This window comes from Theropithecus gelada, chromosome 9 (genome assembly GCF_003255815.1).
Source record: "Theropithecus gelada isolate Dixy chromosome 9, Tgel_1.0, whole genome shotgun sequence".
NCBI classification, from domain to species: domain Eukaryota; kingdom Metazoa; phylum Chordata; class Mammalia; order Primates; family Cercopithecidae; genus Theropithecus; species Theropithecus gelada.
The window spans coordinates 110,778,576-110,798,397 of NC_037677.1; the positions used below are offsets into that span (position 1 = coordinate 110,778,576).

A 19,822-nucleotide genomic window follows, 5' to 3' on the forward strand; every position below is an offset into this window, starting at 1 on the left:
TGGCGGGCGCCTGTAGTCCCAGCTACTCGGGAGGCTGAGGCCGGAGAATGGCATGAACCCGGGAGGCGGAGCTTGCAGTGAGCTGAGATCCGGCCACTGCACTCCAGCCTGGGCGACAGAGCGAGACTCCGTCTCAAAAAAAAAAAAAAAAAAAAAAAAGAAATGCTAGCAAAAGAAAGGTGAATCCAATTTTCTCTGGAAAAAAAAAAAAAAAACCACTAATAAGGTCGTGAAAGGAAGGGCTCTGGTTCCATTCTACCTGTTCAGTCTGAAGTTTCTGGTCATTGAGTGACCTGACTACCAAAATACGGATTCAGCCTGTTATTAAGGCTCCCTTACACTTTACCATTCTAACTTTGGTTTATATGTGGGGACCCTAGAGCACATCAAAATCAGGATTAAATACATCCAATACTACAAATACAGTCACCTTCCAATGACGCATCAAGTGAAAACTTGTTTTACCAATTGTTTACTGTTATTTTCGTTATATAACTTTCTGTGAAAGATGAGACAAAATGAAATACTTTTAAGGCTAGAATGCTTCTAATCCTTTTCACAGAAGAAAAAGCACCTCAAAAATAAAGAGCAGCTCAGCTTTGCTATTAGTCTGAATATTCACTTTGTTGATTCATGCATCAGAGGAGTTCATTTAAAAACTAGAAAGAGTCGGGGGCAGTGGCTCATGTCTGTAATCCCAGTACTTTGGGAGGCCAGGCTAAGGCAAGTGGATCACCTGAGGTCAGGAGTTCAAGACCAGCCTGGCCAACATGGTGAAACCCTGTCTCTAATAAAAATACAAAAACTGGCTGGGTGTGGTTGGTGGCCGTCTATAATCCCAGGTACTTGGGAGGCTGAGGCAGAAGAATCACTTGAATCCAGGAGTCAAAGATTGCAGTGAGCCGAGATTGTGCCATTGCATTCCACCCTGGGTGATGAGAGCAAAACTCTGTCTCAAAGAAAAATAAAAAGTAAAAAAAAAAAAAAAAAAGAAAGAAAAGGACAGGCTAGGAAAGCCAGTAAGCCAGATGCAATCTAGCCTTCACAATATAGTTTTTAAAAATACTGAGAATGGAACCACACCAAAATATAAACTTAAAACATCCTAATGTCAGACATAAACTTTTATATTTCTATTGCTTCCTCCCTATTGGCAAAAACAGTCTAGTTGACTCAAATCGTCTTTTTGCTTATTTTGAACATAACGGAATGTGTTCTACTATATGTAGTACAGCAGTCACACATATAAGAATAAACTTACATAAAAGGAAATACATCAGGCTATGAGTCCTACTTTGTAAGAGAGAATGGTTTAAATGCCACGCAATTCTCTGCATTTAGAATATGATTTACCTTATAGAACTTCAACTTATACGAAAGTTTTTTTTGTTTTTTTTTTTGAGACAAGGTCTCACTCTGTCACCCAGGCTGCAGTACAGTGGCACGATCTCAGCTCACTGTAGCCTCAATCTCCCAGGCTCAAGTGGTCCATCCACCTCAGCCTCCTGAATAGCTGAGATTACAGGCGTATGCCACCAGATGCAGCTAATTTTCTGGGTTTTTTTTGTTTTTGTTTTTGTTTTTTGTAGAGACAGGGTTTCACCATGTTGCCCAGGCTGGTCTCAAACTCCTGGGCTCAAGTAATCCACCCACCTTGGCCTCCCAAAGTGCTAGGATTACAGGCGAGAGCTGCCACAATCAGTTGCCATGAATGTATTTATTTTATTAATTGAAGTATGGTCTTTGAAGATTTTTTTCTTTTTTACCTGTTTAATTGTGTTCATATGCTGCTTCTCTGTTTCTGTTCTTTTTTTTAGTTCTTCTCTTAAATTGTCTTTTTCTGAACAAATATCTACGAAGAGCTCCTGATGCTTCTTATTTTCTTTAATTAACCTAAATATAAAAAGGGCAGTATATGTAAAACATAATTTAAAATGGAGATAAACTAATATGTGGAATATAATTTGTTTACAGATTAGGGTATAGATATCTATAATTATTCATTATAATGTTAATAAATTAACATTCCTAAATAATCATTTTATAGTGAAACATAATACTTTGCAAAAGATTCTCTGGCTAATTAGGCTGTTAACTTTTCCCTAGAAATATGAATATTTCAAATCAAAATATAATCAGATGAATGAAAAGCACATTCTTCCAAATGTATACCTTCGGGTATCTCAATTATGCACCAATCCTGTCAGCATTGACACTCTTCAAATAAGTGGTTCTCAACGACAGGCAATTTTGCCCTTTCAGGCAAATCTGTCTGAAGACATTTTTGGTTGTCGTAACAGGGGTAGGGGCTGCTACTGGCATCTAGTGGATGGAGGCCAGGGATGCTGCTAAAAACATCCTACAATGCACAAGACAACTCCAACAAAGAATCTGGCCCCAAAGGGCCATACTGCTAAAGCTGAAGTCTTGCTTTAGATTTTAACTATTTTAATGATATTCTAATAGTTATAATGTACAGTCAACGTAAAACAGCAAAATAAAATCTAGGCAGAAATATCATCTTGAATTCCCCTAGAAAAAGAGAAATAAAATCTCAAAAACTGCCTGCAAAGTGCTAAGATACCTAAGAAAGTTAACAGCAAGTACTCGAGGCCTTAGCTGTAACCTGACACTTATTGCACATTTGCTATTGGTTAAATTTAGTTTTTTTAGTTTAAAAAAGTGTATTTTTTCATTTAGTATTCAAAATAAGTCTATGAAATTATTACTATCACTTCTGTTTTACAAATTAAAAAAAAAAAAAAACTAGTTAGGCATGATGGCTCACGCCATGAGTCCCAGGAGAGGCACTTGATTCCAGGAGTTCCAGGCTGCAGTGAACTCCACTGCACTCCTGCCTGGGCAACAGAATAAGACCCTTGTCTCTAAAAATAAAATATTAATAGCAAAACAAAACTGAAGCCTAAGACTTGTTCCAGGTCACACAGCTAGTAAGCAGTTGAACTCTGAATTTTGTTTTGGATCCAGGTATAGTACCAAAGCCCCAGGCCTTTCCACCTTCCACTTCGAAGATCACTCATTAACTCAACAAGTACTTACTCGGCATCTATTTTATGTGGGAAATATGTCAGCAGATAGCCCCTGCCCTGGTGGAACTTACATTCATTCTAGGGGATAAAATAAAAATAGACCCTAGATATATAACAAAATGTCAGCTGGTGATTAAGTCCTATTAAGAAAAATAAAGGAGAGCGAAAAGCCAGAGAGTGACTTGAGCTGCTATTTTAGATAAGTAGTCCAGACAGGCTTCTCTGAAAAGGTGACAGTTGAGCCTAGGAATACAGTGAGGAAACAATCATAAAAACGTTTGGAAAAAAGGCAAATACATGCATGCTTATTCAAGCCTTTTATGACACAGTGGTTTAACTTAGATCATTTATGTGAGGCATACTCAGTGTGCTACACAAAACTGCTTGAGACACAAGAGTCCTGGCTATAGTTCACAAGCGAATAATAAAAGGAGGGGGAAGTGAAGAGCAGTGAATACTCAATTTGTTACTTATGTGCCAAATGCATATGCTATATATAAACAACTATTCTTAATTAAGAATTTTGATCCCAGCACTTTGGGAGGCCGAGGCAGGCAGATCATGGTATCAAGAGATCGAGACCACCCTGGCAAACATGGTGAAACCCCGTCTCCACTAAAAATACAAAAATAAGCTGGGTATGGTAGCGCATGCCTGTAGTCCCAGCTACTTGGGAGGCTGAGGCAGGAGAATCGCTTGAGCCTGGGAAGCGGAGGTTGTAGTGAGCCGAGATCCGCCACCGCACTCCAGCTTGGCAACAGAGCGAGACTCCGTCTGAAAGAAAAAAAAAAAAGAATTTTGGGCTGGTCACAGTGGTGCATGCCTATAATCCTGGCACTCTGGGAGGCCAGTGTGGGTGGATCGCCTGAGCTCTGGAGCTCCAGACTAGCCTGGGCGACATCATGAAACCCCATCTCTACAACAACAAAAAAAAACAACACAAAAGTATTAGCTGAGCATAATAATGCACACCTGTAGTCCCAGCTACTTGGGATGCTGAGGTAAGAGGACAAATTGAGCACAGGAGGCTGAGGCTGCAGTGAGCTGAGATCACGCCCACTACACTCCAGCTTGGGAGAGAAAGACCCTATCTCAAAAAAAAAAAAAGAACAATTTTGGGCCAGGCGCAGGGGCTCCCGCCTGTAATCCCAGAAATTTGGGAGGCTGAGGCGGGTAGATCACTTGAGGTCAGGAGTTTGAGACCAGCCTGGCCAACATGGCGAAACCCTGTCTCTACTAAAAATACAAAAATTAGCTGGGTGTAGTGGTAGGCACCTGTAGTTCCAGCTACTTGGGAGCCTGAGGTGGGAGAATTGCTTGAATCCAGGAGGCAGAGGTTGCAGTGAGCTGCGGTCGCGCCACTGCACTCCAGCCTGTATGACAGAGCGCACCTCCACCTCAAAAAAAAAAAAAAAAAAAAAAAAAGAATTCGGTTGAAACTTTAGACAGTAATATTGATGTGTTCAAAAATCAAGGAACAGAAATAAAGAGAAGAATGGTGCTTGCGAGGGCACAGGGGGTGAGTGAAAAGGGTAGATGTTGGTCAAAGCCTACAGACTTTTCAGTTATAAAATGAGTAAGTCCTGGGGATCTAATATACTCCATGGTGATAACAGTTAATAACATCATATTGTACACTTGAAATTTGTTTAGACAGTAGATCTTAAATGTTCTCACTACACACACAAAGGTAACTGTGATGTGACAGATGTGTTAACTAACTTGATTGTGGTAATCATTTCACAATGTATATCAAATCATCACATTGTACTCTTTAAATATATACAATTTTTATCAGTTATATTTCAATAAAGCTGGGGCAAAAATGGGGGAATAGATGTATACACAAAGATATCTGGAAATAGATGGATTCATGAAAATTTCAAAGAAAGTAAAAGGCAGTTTTCTTCATAGAAAATTAGATGAAGGAAAAAGTTAAGAAAAAAATCTAGTTGTTTTAGAGCAAACCTGAATCACACAGCATTTTATCTGGAATTTAAAACATTATGTGTATAACCAGAGATTAACTAGAGATTAACCTCGATTTAAAATAACACCTGACATTTGTGTGATGTCCTAATGTCCACAAACAATTCCATCAGGTAAGTACTGTCACTCTCAGGTGAAAAAATCTTTCACTCAAAGAGGCTGACTTGGCCAAGACAACAGAGCTGGCAAATGCCAATGGGTATCTTCCAAATAGCAGACATCAGAATTATGATTATTCTATTCACTTGTTCTGCCACTGTTCTGACAGGATGAAGCAAAAAAGAGAAACCAGTTTTCTACTCTATTTCTAGTATTTTCAGATACACTTAACAACTTACAACTGGCTCATTTCTAATAACCGTATTTTAAAAAGCTCTAAAGCCCCATTAACAAAGCTTAGATTTTAACTTTGCATTTGTTAGCATATGGCCTTGAACAAGTTACTTTTTATCTCTCTGTGCTTCAGGTAACTCACCTGTACAATGGGGATAATAATACATGTCACAGAGAGTTCTTGTGAAGAATCCATGAACTAATGTATGTAATATACCAGGCACATAATTATCAGCATATACATGTTTACCGCTATTATCATTAAATGTAAAACATCTTATAATTTATAAGATAGATTTATAACTTATATATGAAAGTGGCAAGAGTCTAGATCTAAGTAAAGTGGGAAGAGGTATCAGAGATAATCTCAAGAGGAAGGTCTAAAAGAATAGGTACAGACTACAGGAAAATGAGAAAGTTACCCTATAAAATGCAAGAACAGCAGCAGCACTGATGGTTCAAGTACAAAAGCATATAGTTTATTCATATAATATAGTATTTCAGTAATGAATAGCAATAGCAGGGGGTAGTATTAAGAAGGGCCTTGGAGTACTTGCAAACCCAAGTTCACAGTAGCATTATTAACAACAGTCAAAAAGCAGAAGGAACCCAGATGTCCATTAATGGATGAATAAACAAAATGTGGTATATACATACAATGGAATATTATTCAGCTTTAAAAAGAAATGAAATTCTGGCATGTTACAACATGGATAAATGAGGACATCAGGCTAAGTGAAATAAGCCAGTCATGAAATGACAAGTATATGATTTCACCTACATGAGGTATCATGAGTAGTCAAACTCAGCAACAGAAAGTAGAACGGTGGTTGCCAGGGGCTAAGGGAAAGTGGAAATAGTGTTGTTGCTTAACGAATACAGTGTTTCAGGTTTGCAAAGTGAAAAAGTTCTGCAGACTGGTTGTCCAACAGTGTGAGTACATAATAACACTACTGAAATGTACACATAAAAATGGTTAAGATGGTAAATTTTAAACTATCATGAAAACATAAGTTCACAAATCCAAAAGAAGTCTAAAAATATATTATTATTTACTGAATGACAATTATTCTGTTCTCTAAATTTTAATTTTTTAAACCAATGAATTTAGAATGGAGATTTTAAGAAAAAGTTTTGGAATTTTATGACTTGTCATTTCCTTTTGAGTTTCTCTTAGTTCTGACAACATTATACTTCTACATTCTTTCAAAAGTGAATTTGAGTTGTCTATAAAAATTTCTAGCATGTTAATACATTTATACTATTTAACATATTAGATAGTTGAAAAACTCAACATTTGCTCACACATTCAGTAACTATACATTTATTGTTCAGCTACTATGTGCATGATTCTAATGTGGAAGTAAAAATGGACAAAATGATATTTTCCTTTAAAGAATTCTATCTCGAATCCCTGTGGGGAAAAAAAATAACCTAAAGGTATAAAAAACTTACTTTTTTATGATATGTTCCTGCTGCAAATATTTATCTTGCACACACTTTTCAAACAGAACTAATGCATGTTCTCCCTTATTCATTCCATTTGGTACTCGATGTTCTGCAAACTCCGTAGATAAGAGCTCAGATTCTATTTCTTCCAACAAATCCTCTGATGCTGAAACGCTCTTTATTTTTGAAATAAATTTCTTGGTGCAGTCTGTATCATAGGGGCTTTCTGAATAAGTCTTTTCATTAGCTGATTCTGGAAATGTAGATGACCTTAATTCCACTAATATTTGTGTTACTTTCTGTTCTGTTTCATTTGTTTTTGAAATCTGTTTAGCAAAATTTCCACTAGGAAAATCAGCTGTTTGTTCAGAATTTTCTAGGCCTACGTCTGTTTTGGCACAAGAATCCTCACCTCCACCATGATCTGGAATATAATTTTCCTGGGCTTCAATTCGATTATTATGCTCATTAGGTTGACATAAAGTTTTATCAGTGTTTAATGACAATAGTTTGGACTCATTTTCTAATTTGCTGCTTTCATCACCAGAAAACAAGTTGCATGAGTCTTCCTTTAATTCACGTGTTTTCCCAACATTTTTATCAGAGGAAGCAGAGGCTATGTGGTCTGTCTCTGACATGCTGACTGGCACCAATTCACTTTGTAATTCTTCAAATCTGCTCCTGATCTTCGTTTTACATCTAAGAAATTGAAACATCAAAATTAAAAACCACTTTAAATCAAAACCCCATACAAGCTTGAACACACTCTGTGATGTGGAATAACTAACATCACAAATTTTATCACTAATAATTCCTTTAAAAGCCTTTCCTTGAGAAAAAAGAAAAAGGACTAGGACAGCTAACCCAAGCTGGCTAGCTACAAGCAGTAAGGCCATTGCAAAGTGTCTTTCCTCCCTCAATTCAAACAACTTTATTAATTAATTTCAGTTGTAGCCTGCCATTCTCCAATCATCCCCATAAGATGTTAGGTAAGGAGTAACGCTAACAACTAGAAGATGAGTGCCAAAGAATGCTGAGAATTCCTTCAGCTCTGTAAAGAAAAAAAGACTACCTCATAAATCTGTAAGAAAACACTGGAGAAATAATACACCAATAAAAGCACTAGAAGAGAAATCACAAACCAAGATAACAAAACAATGCACATTAAAGCAGATAAAAATTTACTGAGAAGGAAACCTAAATAACAAGACACAACTATCTATAGCCCAGAGATCTAGATTTGAGCCATAATGAAGTCAGGGTATAAAGAATCCCTGGTACAAATTAGTTTTCCATCCAGGCAGGAATTTACGAAGTACTATGGTGATTTTCAAATTCTCATCAGGAAAAAAACAACGTCCAGTACGAATAAAATGGAGCCCATATGCACTGCCTAGGTCAATAAAAACAACTTTAAAAATTAATTTGACAAAGTTAGAATATATGTATACACACACACACACACATATATATATATATTTTTTGGGGGGGACAGAGTCTCACTATTGTTGCCCGGGCTGGAGTGCAATGGTGAGATCTTGGCTCACTGCAACCTCTGCCTCCCAGGTTCCAGCAATTCTCCTGCCTCAGCCTCCTGAGTAGCTGAGACTACAGGGGTCCACCACTACGCCTGGCTAATTTTTTGTATTTTTAGTAAGAGAGGTATCAAACTCCTGACCTCAGGTGATCCACCTGCCTTGGCCTCCCAAAGTGCTAGGAATACAGGGGTGAGCCACCACATCCAGCCTAGAATATATTTTTAAATTGCTTATGGAGGTTACTATTCTAGTCATTTTATGAAAATTAGTCATCTTCAAATATTATCCTACAACATATAATTATAAAATATTTCCACAATCTTGATAAAAAAAAATTGTTGACTTCTTTCGTCAGGTATCAACAAAGCATGTACAAGGTCATGAGTTACTGAAACCATGTGAGGTTAGATTAAAAAGTGGGCAGATCATAGTTTTGACAGAAATAACAGAGCAATAATTCCAGATGAGAGATACACTAATGGAAAATACCTCTAGTTTATACATGAGATATAAACTAATGGAAAACTAATGGAGAGATACACTACATTTTTAAGTAACAAAACGCGTATGGTTACATCAGGCTGGGATAAAGGTGGTTATCAGAGGATGATGAAAAGAGAGAGAGAAGACTGGTCAGGGAGACTCCATAGAAGGCTAAGCAGGAGTGAATTTTGTTAAGAACAAATCATGGTAAATCAGAATAGACTTGTATACTTAATTATAGTGCAGAGTTTCTAGCACGTAGTGGGTTCTCCAATATTTGTTCAATTAAAACTTGTACGCACAGAAATGGTAACACTAGTATTTGAGAAATATTATTCTAGGAATCTCAAAAATGGGAAGAATAAGTGTAAGAAAGGAAAAGCAGACCAGCTTGTTAAATATGCTAATTTCTAGACTGCCCTCTGGGGCATCAATTAATAGAGCCATTGGCCTAAATACTCTACCTCTCTGTATAAATATGTTTCCGAACAACCAAATTATCATTATCTTGCTGCAGGTATTTTATAACCAAGCCAAAGTACACACTAGTATTAAAGGCTTGGTTTAGACAATACAAAAAAAGGGAGTAAATAAAGACCTCGTAAGTACTCTGTATTCCAAAATCTAGGACAAAATAAAATAATTCTCAGAGGCACTGCCACCTACATTACCTCACCCAAAGTAACTCACTTTAAGATATAACTTGTGGGCTGGGTGTGGTGGCTCACACCTGTAATCCCAGCACTTTGGGATGCCAAGGCGGGCGGATCACGAGGACAGGAGTTCAAGACCAGCCTAGCCAAGATGATGCAACTCCCCCGTCTCTACTAAAAATACAAAAATTAGCTGGGTGTGGTGGCAGCCGCCTGTAATCCCAGCTACTCGCAGGGCTGAGGCAGAGAACTGCTTGAACCCGGAAGGCAGAGGTTGCGGTGAGCCAAGATTGCGCCACTGCACTCCAGCCTGGGAGACAGAGCAAGACTCTGTCTCAAAAAAACAAAAAACAAAAACAAAAAACAATTAGCAAGGCATGACAGTGGGTGCCTGTAATCCCAGCTACTCACGAGGCTGAGGCAGAAGAATTGCTTGAACCCAGGAGGTGGAGGGTGCAGTGGGCCGAGATCGTGCCATTGCACTCCAGCCTGGGTAACAGAGTGAGACACTTTGTCTCAAAAACAATAAAAAAATAATAAGGAGAAGAAGCACCTCTTTGAGTCAAATTACACCTCCTCATGCCAAGCAGCTGGGAACAGCTTCAACTTTTCTTCAGAGAAAACAATGAGTTTGTGACTTCATTTCTTTTATTTTAATGGCTAGAACCTGTCTTAATTTCTGGAATAAGTTTTTTGTAGTAGCCAAAAGCGGCGTAATAGTTACATCAGACTAAGAGATTCTTAAAAGGACTGCACTTCAGAAGAAAGTACAGAGGTTAGGAGTGTTTTACACTGTATGACTGGAGACCTAGTAAGGAAAAAATAAAATCATTTCATGTTTATACCCCAGATTTAAGATTCCTCAGTAAACCAGTTGTACTACTTTTCCATTCTTATCTCTCAACACATTCCTGAAATCCTGGCACTTCACTATACTTCACTAGCCCAACCAGTCTAACTCAGAGATTCCCCCAATTTGCATATTAACATTTCAATGGCTTTGTTCTTAACTAGAATGTTCTTCCCTTAGGTCTATCTAAAGCCTATGTTTAAAGGACCAATTCTAATGTCACATCTTCCTCCAAATTTTCTCTCATCACAAGTACAAAAATAGTCTCTCAGGGTAAATTAAAAAACACTGCATTTATACTCATCAAGCACATAGAGCCTTTCTTGTGACCTTTTTGACGAGGCAGCTTTAGCCTTTTAATGATCTTTGTACTTGCATGAAGATGGAACCTCACTCTGAACTGAATCAAACTCTAAAGTCTCATGCAATATAATAGTAATAATATATCTAACAAACATGTTCTCTACTACATTTACATGCATTTTTGCAAATGCTCTTCAGTGGTTATAAAAATGAAGGTGGGGTCAACCGGGTTTACACAGTGATCTAGGGAGCAAACAGCATTCAGTGGATGGAAAACAGGTTGTAAGATGACAATGTGCAAGACAGTGTAGAAGAACAAAAATGTGTCATCCTGCTGGATATACATCTAGACTTAAAAAGCTGTTTATTTGGTTACCCAAGCTTAGAATCTGTTTTATATATCCTTCTCCTGTAAATTAAGGAAGACTCAGATTAACCTCAAAAGGCAAGTACTTTCTGTAACTTCTCTCAGCAATATGCTCATGACCTTTAGAAAATCATGTAAACTGGCATGTGATAACTACTTAGCTTGCAAGCTGTTGTTTTTTTTTTTAATTTTAATTTTAATTTTTGTAAAGACAGAGTCTCATTCTGTTGCCAGGCTGAATGCAGTGGCATGATCTCGGCTCACTGCAACCTCCGACTCCCTGGTTCAAGTCATTCTCCTGCCGCAGCCTCCCAAATAGCTGAGATTACAGGCACAAGCCGCCATGCCCAGCTAATTTTTGTATTTTTAGTAAGATAGGGGGTTTCACCATGAAGGCCAGGATGGTGTCTCTGGACCTCGTCATCCGCCCACCTCGGCCTTCCAAAGTGCTGGGATTACAGGCGTGAGCCACTGCACCTGGCCGCTTGCACACCTTCCGATGATGCTCAAATGAATACTGTTTGGCAGTCAAAGGAAAAGGAGGGGGTTAACAATGGTCTATGTGTATATATGCAACAAAGCCATCACCATAAATAGCCGCACAAGAGTGGCAGCAGCTGGGGGGGAAAAGCGATGAACTTGATTATGTCCACAATTAACCAGAAGAAAAACAGTTGGCTGAGTCCTCATGTAGGCCTCCAGTTGACAATACTGATGAAGGCCAATTTGGTTGCTATTCAAGTTTTTTGAGGGGAGAGGGGCATGGGGTAAAAGGGGAGCCGTCATCGAGGCTACTAAGGATAGAATGGGAGGTAGTAGACTAAAGGGGAAGGATGTAAAACAAGACATTCATTTGTAAGATTATTTTAAGAAGTGCTGGTACATCTGGGGTGCAGTGTGTAATCCCAACACCTTAGAAGGCTGATGTGGAAGGACTGATTGAGATCAGGAGTTTGAGACCAGCCTGGGCAACATAACAAGACCTCATCTCTACAAAAAAAAATTTGTTAAAGTTAGCTGGGCATGGTGGCATGTACCTGTATTCCCAGCTACTCAGAAAGCTGAGGTGGGAGGATCACTTGAGTCCAGGAGTTCAAGGCTGCATGAGCTATGATGGCACCACTGCACTCCAGCCTGAACAAGAGTGAGACTAGGTCTCTAAAAAAAGAAGTGCTTGTACAAAGCAAATTTACACTCATACATATATATAAATATATATATATAGTAATTACAATTATAGATTACAATACCTTTTAGGAACTCTTACTCATTAGGAGAAACTGTATTTAATACAGTACAGTCACAAAATTTCTTTTAACTCAAGTACCTTGTCTCCCCTAGAGTTGTTTCTGTTTCTGACACAGTACTACAGGACCAATTCACACTTCGAAATCATTTCAGTGGGTGAGAACTGGTTTCGCTCTTACTGGAGCTCATCAGCTGTAGGCAACTGGTCAAGAAACAACTTTTACTTGCCTTAAAGTCAACCATTACCCACTTTGGAACTTATTTTTTAATGAAAGAACTCACATTTCTACAAAATTATTTTCACACAAGAACCATATAAATGAAAACACTGTCTTTTGGTTCCATTTCCTGTTTTTCTAATTAGCAGTATAAACAACAAAAAATTTAGGTTTATTTGATAAACTGCAAATATTGCCCCTATATATAACATCACTATTGTTTGTAAAATCTAAGATTGGTGTTCGAGGTATTTTTCAGACCCTGCATTTTGATGCACCAGCTGGTGCCTGCCACCTGGACCACTAAACTGGCTCAACTGGTCTTGTAACTTGGCACAAGAAGACAGCTTCAACCCCCTATGAGTCATCCCCGACCCAACCAATTAGCATTCCCCATTCCCTAGCCCCCTGCCCACCAATTTATCCTTAAAAAACTCTAGTCTCCTAATTTTCAGGGAGATTGATTTGAGTAATTAACTTCTTACTACTACTTGGCTGGTGCTCTGCATTTATTAAACCTTCTCTATTGCAATACTGCTATCTCAGTAAACTGCCTGTATCTGTGCAGTAGGCAAGAACCTGTGAGGTGATTACAAACTCACAGACACTCAGTAACAGGTTATCAAACAACTAGTCTCATACGAAGGTACTAAGAAACACATTTCCAAACTAGATGTTCATTTTTACCAAATACATATTGAGCATCTATTAATATGTGCAGGCACTATTCTAAGCGTTGGGAACATGGCAGTGAATAAAACAGAAATCCTCATTTTATTCTCGTATTTTACTGCCAATAAACACTAAAGTATTATGAATTCTACACTATTTAATGTTACAGTATTTTAACTTTAAGGTTTGCCAGGGCTCCATCAGAAACTAAGAAAGAAATGTGTAAGTGTTTTAAGTCTATTAAGAGAAATCTGGCTTCATTCACAGGCTTCATTCACAGACTATAAATTTTTAAATTATAAACTGCAGTACCATTCTTTTTTTTGAGATGGAGTCTCACTCTGTCACCCAGGCTGGAGGGCAGTAGTGCCATCTTGGCTCACTGCAACCTCCGCCTCCTGGGTTCCAGCGATTCTCCCGCTCAGCCTCCCCAGTAGCTGAGATTACCAGGGTGTGCCACCACACCCAGTTAATTTCTGTATTTTTAGTAAGGGGTTTCACCATGTTGGCCAGGCTCTCTTGAACTCTTGACCTCAAGCGATCCGCCGGCCTCAGCCTCCCAAAGTGCTGGGAGTACAGGCATGAGCCACTGCGCCCAGCCCATACCATTCTTAAATAATACCAGCTGTATACTTCTCAAGTAATATCCATTAAGCAAACTGACCTTGAGACCACTCCTGTTCTTCAATATAATGGCTTACTGTCCTTTGTAGGAAAAGTACCTACATCAAAAGAGCTTTAACGTATTCTCCAAAAACACCTTGAAAGCAGCATAAACAAAAGAATAACATCTTTCTGACTAGTTCTATCAAGATTTTGATATTGCAATTAATGTCAGAACTAAAATCAAATCAAAAAAGCATCCACACAGTTCAATGTAACCTGCTCACAACCCCCAAATAACTGATTTTTGATAAATAATTAACTTTAAAAGACAAACTTTCTGGATAAAGCTAGCTAGCTATTTACTTATTTATTTATATTTAGAAATAGGGTCTTATTCTGTCACTCAGGCTGGAATACAGTGGCTCAATCATAGCTCACTGCAGCTTCAAACTTCTGGGCTCAAGCAATCATCCCACTTAAGCCTCCCAAGTAGGTAAGACTACAGGTGCATGCCACCTTACCCAGTTAATATTTTTAACTTAGCTTTTTAAAAACAGAATAATAGGATGGAAAAGAACTTGTGTAAGAAACATGAAAATGTTGTTTCACGTGATGAAAATATCTGACACTTAAGTTTCATACAAGGTGAATTTATGCAGATAAAATTCTGCTTTTAAAAGATAAAAACCGAGGGGACTATTTGAAAAAACACCGTAAGCTCCACAAAAAGGAAGAAATGATTTTTAAAGTAGTCACATCCTATTAAGCTTTTGGGTAAAATTTAATTTTTTATTTTATTATTAGAGATAGAGTCTTGCTCTGTCACCCAGGTTGGAGTACAGTCAGAGGTCACTGCAGCCTCAAATTCCTGGGCTCAAGTGATCCTCCTACCTCAGGCTCCTAAGAAGCTGGGACTACAGGTACATGCCACCAAACCCAGCTAATTTTTAAAAATGTTTTGTAGAGATGGAGTCTTGCTATGTTGCCCAGGGTGATCTCAAACTACTGGCATCAAGCAATCTTTTCACCTTAACCCCCCAAAAGTGCTGGGATTACAGATGTGAGCCACCATGGTTGGCACAAATTTAACTGTAATATACTGAATTTCCTTTAAGTGAAACATAGCACTAGAATAAGAAAGTTTCCTTTAGTTCACCAGTTTGAAAAGTTTGTTTTATGAGACCACGGTTATTTATCCCTGTGGGGGTATGTTTAGCTTTACACCCAAGGCGCAAGGCAAGAACTTTATGATATATGCATTATATCACACACAGACACACACAAAAAGATGTTTTAAAGAACAGAATGGAGCAATAGAAGGCGAAAGACCCCCAAACTCCACCAACTCCCAAATAGTACCAAATCCTGTGATAGGGTAACAGCACAAACAGAAATTATGGTCCATCAAAATTCCATGAAAAAGAGGGTCGGTGGCTACATCATAGTTCACATTGTCAAGTTACGCCATATATGTCGTATCAGCTCAGTAATTTTACATATCTCCTATAAATACTTTAAAATACTAAAGCAGAAAGTTATCAGAAATAATTGCCTACTAATATAGAAATCTAATTTGAAGACTGCACTTGCACTTCAATGAGTCGAAGAAAACACGAAAAGTATTATCAGCTAATTTTCTTCCAAATCTGAAAACGAATAAAGGTAAAAAAAAATCTGTTTCTTTTTCAAAAAGGAAGGCTCTCAAGCCTTCCTTTACAGGTGGCTCACACCCGTAATCCCAGCACTTTGGGAGGCCGAGATGGGAGGATGAAATGAGGCCAAGAATTAAGAGACCAGCCTTGGAAACACAGCAAGACCTGGTCTATAAAAAATAATAATATATATTTTTTAATTAAAAAGATTAGCATGGTGGCCTGTGCCTGTTGTCCTAGATACTCAGGAGGCTAAGGCAAGAGGATTGCTTGAGCCCAGGTCAAGCCTACAGTGAATTATGACCATACCACTATACCCCAGCCTGGGTGACAGATTGAGATCTTGTCTCAAAAAACTAAACAAAACGAAGGCTAACATCTTTAAAAAATTTTTTTTTTCAAGTTAAAAGCCTGCATTATATTAAAAAGTTTGGGTTAATGTTTAAATTTTGAAACCACCTTCGGCCAGGGTTGGTTAATTTGGTGTGCTCTAGTTTATTAAAAACATGAACTGATAGTCTACTGTGGGATTATGTAGTTAAGTGTGGTACACATTACATAGTCTACATAATCCTACAACTATCAGTTCATGTGTCTTAATGATAGACGAATGTTAATAAACTCACAATCCAATCAAAACTATGCTGGGGCTGATTTCCACTTTGTGTCTACTATCCCTTCATCTCAGTATTTGCCCTTTTTTTTAACTTTTTAGCCCAAATACATTTTTAAAATCTCAGTAGCTAAGAAAGTTCAAAGCAGTTTGAAACAATAGATTAAATTATCTATGCTCTCACTGCTGCCCCTAAAATGAATACTAAGTATAACATTTGCAATACTGTAAACTCAATGATATGTTTATGAGAAACTGAAGAACCAGCTTTAGTTATTTTAAGGTAGAGATAAAAGAAAAACCTAAGTTTTATTAAAATAAAAAAAAATTTCAGAGTAAGGATTCTTACTTTAACACGAAACTGTTGCATGAATTTGAGAAACTAGTGCAGATTACTAGTCCTTCTTCAAAGGGAAAGATTATTTTCTAAATCTCCAAATAAAGCTGCTTTGTGCTCCAACCTACTGTCTCTTCCCTAGAGTCAGTATACTGCAACGCTTTTATCTTCACTCCGTGATGTCAGCATAAAGCTGCAAATAGATGTTTCTAAACTGAACATACTAAGCAATCATCATCAGCTATGCTGTCACCGCACAGCATTAAAGAACAACTCTTTAGTTTATGGGTGAAAGAACTAAAAGGTCAGAGTGGTCACTGTGATACACACCAGTCAACCCTTTCCGTTAGCAATAAAGAGGACTCAAAAGCCGATGACACACTATGCAATCTCCACTGTTTAAAGAAACCTTAAGTTTATATGCAGTTATTCTGAATTTAACAGGGCCTTTAAAAAAATAAACACAATCTATGCATTTCCAGGGAGAATCTTCAGTAATTATACGTTTGCCTATTATGCTGTAAAAAGAAGTTTTAATTCTTAATACTGAAAGATTCGTGATCTAATATCTTCACTGAATTAAAAATAACATGAAAAGACCAAAAATAAAACAGAAAAATGAACCAGCCCAATCACTACTGTTTTTTATTTGTGTAATGTTGGATAAATAATTGAAGTTACACAGGGAACAGTGTACATTACACACAGAGATAGTTCAGTTTCACTATCAATCTCTCTAGAACCTGAATCCTTCCCACGAGATTAACACTTAGGTAAATATTAAGGTGTAGTTAGTCGCTGAGAAAGCCACACCCACCTATTTAGCATACCTAGATAATAGCAGATTAATTTCTTCTGAATGACTACCACCCCACCTCCTGAAACTCTAATTTACTGCACACATTAGAAGACAACACCCGGCCTATAGTTTTGGAAGAAACAAAAAGCTGGGCATCAAAGGAACATGACACACATGCAGAGAAAACGGCCAAGTACCTGGGACTGTACTGCGTATTTTTACTATATTCTCTCTTCTGATTCCCATAGGTAACAAGATTATCAAGTGAAAGAAGTAGGATTCTAATCCAGATGTTCTGACTCCAAATCCAGGACTTTTTCCTCTAAACAAAATCAAGACGGGAATATTAGCTGAAGTTGTTAAACTGTTAACAGCTAAGCAATAATCACACCTGCACTGTTTCCCAAGATTGCTACTTTAGGGACTCGGGGAAGGGTTTCTGTTTTGTTTTTACCATTTTTCACTACTGATGGAGGCATAAATTTGAAACCCCGTCCTTACCAATCAAGGTTTATGAAATGCCTTGATGTCCTTGAAAGACCACATAAAGAACAGTATCCACACTCCAAAGAATCATTTCTAAGGAACTTAGAATCACAGTAATGGAAGTGTTTGGAAGAGGGTAACAAGTCATCACAACAGTAAACATAGAACACCCACATATGGTCAACTCCAGACGAAAAGCGAAATCGGCGACTGAGTCTAGGAAAGATTCTCGAGCAGGTGGGGCTTGGCTGCAGTTCACACGCAGCCCAGGCAAAGGGCTCGAATTCAGACGCTCTCGAGGCACAGCCCCCACGACCCCCGCTGACCCCTCTTCGCCACCTCCAAGGTCCCGGAACCGAAGGAGGAAGGCAGCGAGAAGAAGGGGCTTGAAACTCGTTCCCCAGCCCTCCCCTTCCTCCACGCCCTCGAAGGAGCCCGGCGGGGAGCCGGTTCGACCTAGCCCTCGCCCTCGCCCCCGCCCTGGGACCTGAGGAAGGAGCAGAAGGCTGGCAGCCCCACCGCACCGCGACCGCGACTCCCCGGTCTGCCCAGAGCGCCCCTCAGACACTCACCCCACTTCTCCAAGCCTCAGGCCACACCCTAACGAGGCTGCTGGAGCTGTGGCTCAGGGGCCAACTTTCCCATAACGGGGTCCGACCAGTCAAGAGTGGGAGGAAAAGACCGCGGTGAGAAACAGCCGACGCCTCACTCCCTCAGCCGCGGTTTCCCCAAGCCCCTGCGGAGCTGACACATCAACAAAGATGGCGGCGACGCTGAAGCCGGCCCGGTTACAGCTGAGGGGGCGGGGGCTCCCTGGAGGAACCAATCAACGCAGCGCGGGCGGGGTGACGCAGCACACCTTGAGGTCCTGGGTAACCTGTCTGCAGTAGGCGGGGCCGGCGGAACTCACCTCCCACCTCGCCGCCCGGGAGGCCCCGCCCCGCACTCAACCGGGCTGGGCACCCACGCCCCCGCGACCTGGAAAGCCGACTCTACTGCCCCTTGGTATTGTCCTTCCTCTTACGCTCCTCCCGAGCCACGCAGGTTGTTTCTTTCTGCAGGACGCTCTTGTTGGCTATTACTCCTCCTCACCCTTTGGCCTGCATGAGTCCGGGACATAAAGCAATAAAAGAGAATTTGAAATTGGTGGCTTCCCGGCTCTGGTGCGTAAACCTTGCACCTTACGTGGGCGGAATCGGCTGGAGCAGGCTACCTGTCAGGTCGACGATTCAGCCCTGGGGGAGACGTCGGGGGGTTCCACAAGAGCGCGTTCGTGTCTTCAGCGTGGCGCTGTTACCATTGTTTAATAATAAACTGCTGGTGCCTTCGTCTCTGGCTCCAGACTGAGCGCACTGATGGTAGGAAGTGTCCTCTCGCGGCTGGGTAACCTGGCACGCAGCATGGCAACAAAAAGTGTATTGGGTACAGTTGCCTCCCTGGAGCCAGAGAAGGAAGGTCAGCAGTTCAGTCTCTGGAGGTTTTGCAAACCTCCTCAGTCCGGAGAAACAGTGTTCTTTGGTTTAGGACTTACACACATCACATGAATGAAAATAGCTAATTCAGACAATTCTGCAATGTAAGAGTTTGTAAAGCAAAACTTACTACTGCTCTGTTAAATTTCTTCGATACTGTTGGCAAAACACACACACGGAGGTGTAATGGCACCTCACTCCTTAAATGAAGGTACTACATTGAACGAAGCACATTTTGCAGTTAAAGTGTCTTGTCACAGAAAATGAATGATTTGACTTTAAAACAAATCGACCAAACCTTCCTAGGGAGACATTAATCCACGGGGAAAAAACCGAAGAAATCTTAAGCTGTTTTCAGTACTCGTCAGTAATAACATTGGTATTGCTACTTCTGAATATTCATGAATTTATAATTAGTATAAAGTATCTTTGTGAACCAAGTTTTTCACTATAAAAGATACACAAATATAAACCAAAGACATTACATTAAAATTCTGCAATCCTATATTTGAATTTACAAAAATGAGAATTAACTCATGGTACATTTTTTTCATGAAAAAAAGGTGTGTCCACTGAAAACTCCTAGAACAGTGACCAACCCATTGCACACTCCTGTTCTCCAGATTATGATCTCTAAATAGCATTTCCCAGAAAAAGTTACTTTGGCTCCTCTTGGAGGTTAAGTGCTGATTCTCAGTAGGGGC

The 19,822-nt window shown here is 39.4% G+C and overlaps 1 protein-coding gene across 3 annotated transcripts in view; it reads right to left on the reverse strand.

Moving 5' to 3' along the window:
- CCDC186 (coiled-coil domain containing 186) overlaps positions 1 to 18,783 on the reverse strand; it is a 54,835-nt gene extending 36,052 nt beyond the window's left edge. For 2 of the 3 annotated variants that reach the window (XR_003121234.1, XM_025397596.1), the window contains exons 1-4: positions 18,219 to 18,783; positions 17,358 to 17,482; positions 6,828 to 7,520; positions 1,767 to 1,893 (exon numbers count right to left, since the gene is read on the reverse strand). Coding sequence is in view for 2 of the 3 variants with exons in the window: in XM_025397596.1 (XP_025253381.1) it covers positions 1,767 to 1,893; positions 6,828 to 7,459 (759 nt within the window). In the remaining variant the exon portion in view is untranslated. The remainder of the gene's footprint in view (positions 1 to 1,766; positions 1,894 to 6,827; positions 7,521 to 17,357; positions 17,483 to 18,218) is intronic. The other variant, XM_025397595.1, reaches the window with a different exon arrangement.
- Positions 18,784 to 19,822: the final 1,039 nt, after the last annotated feature.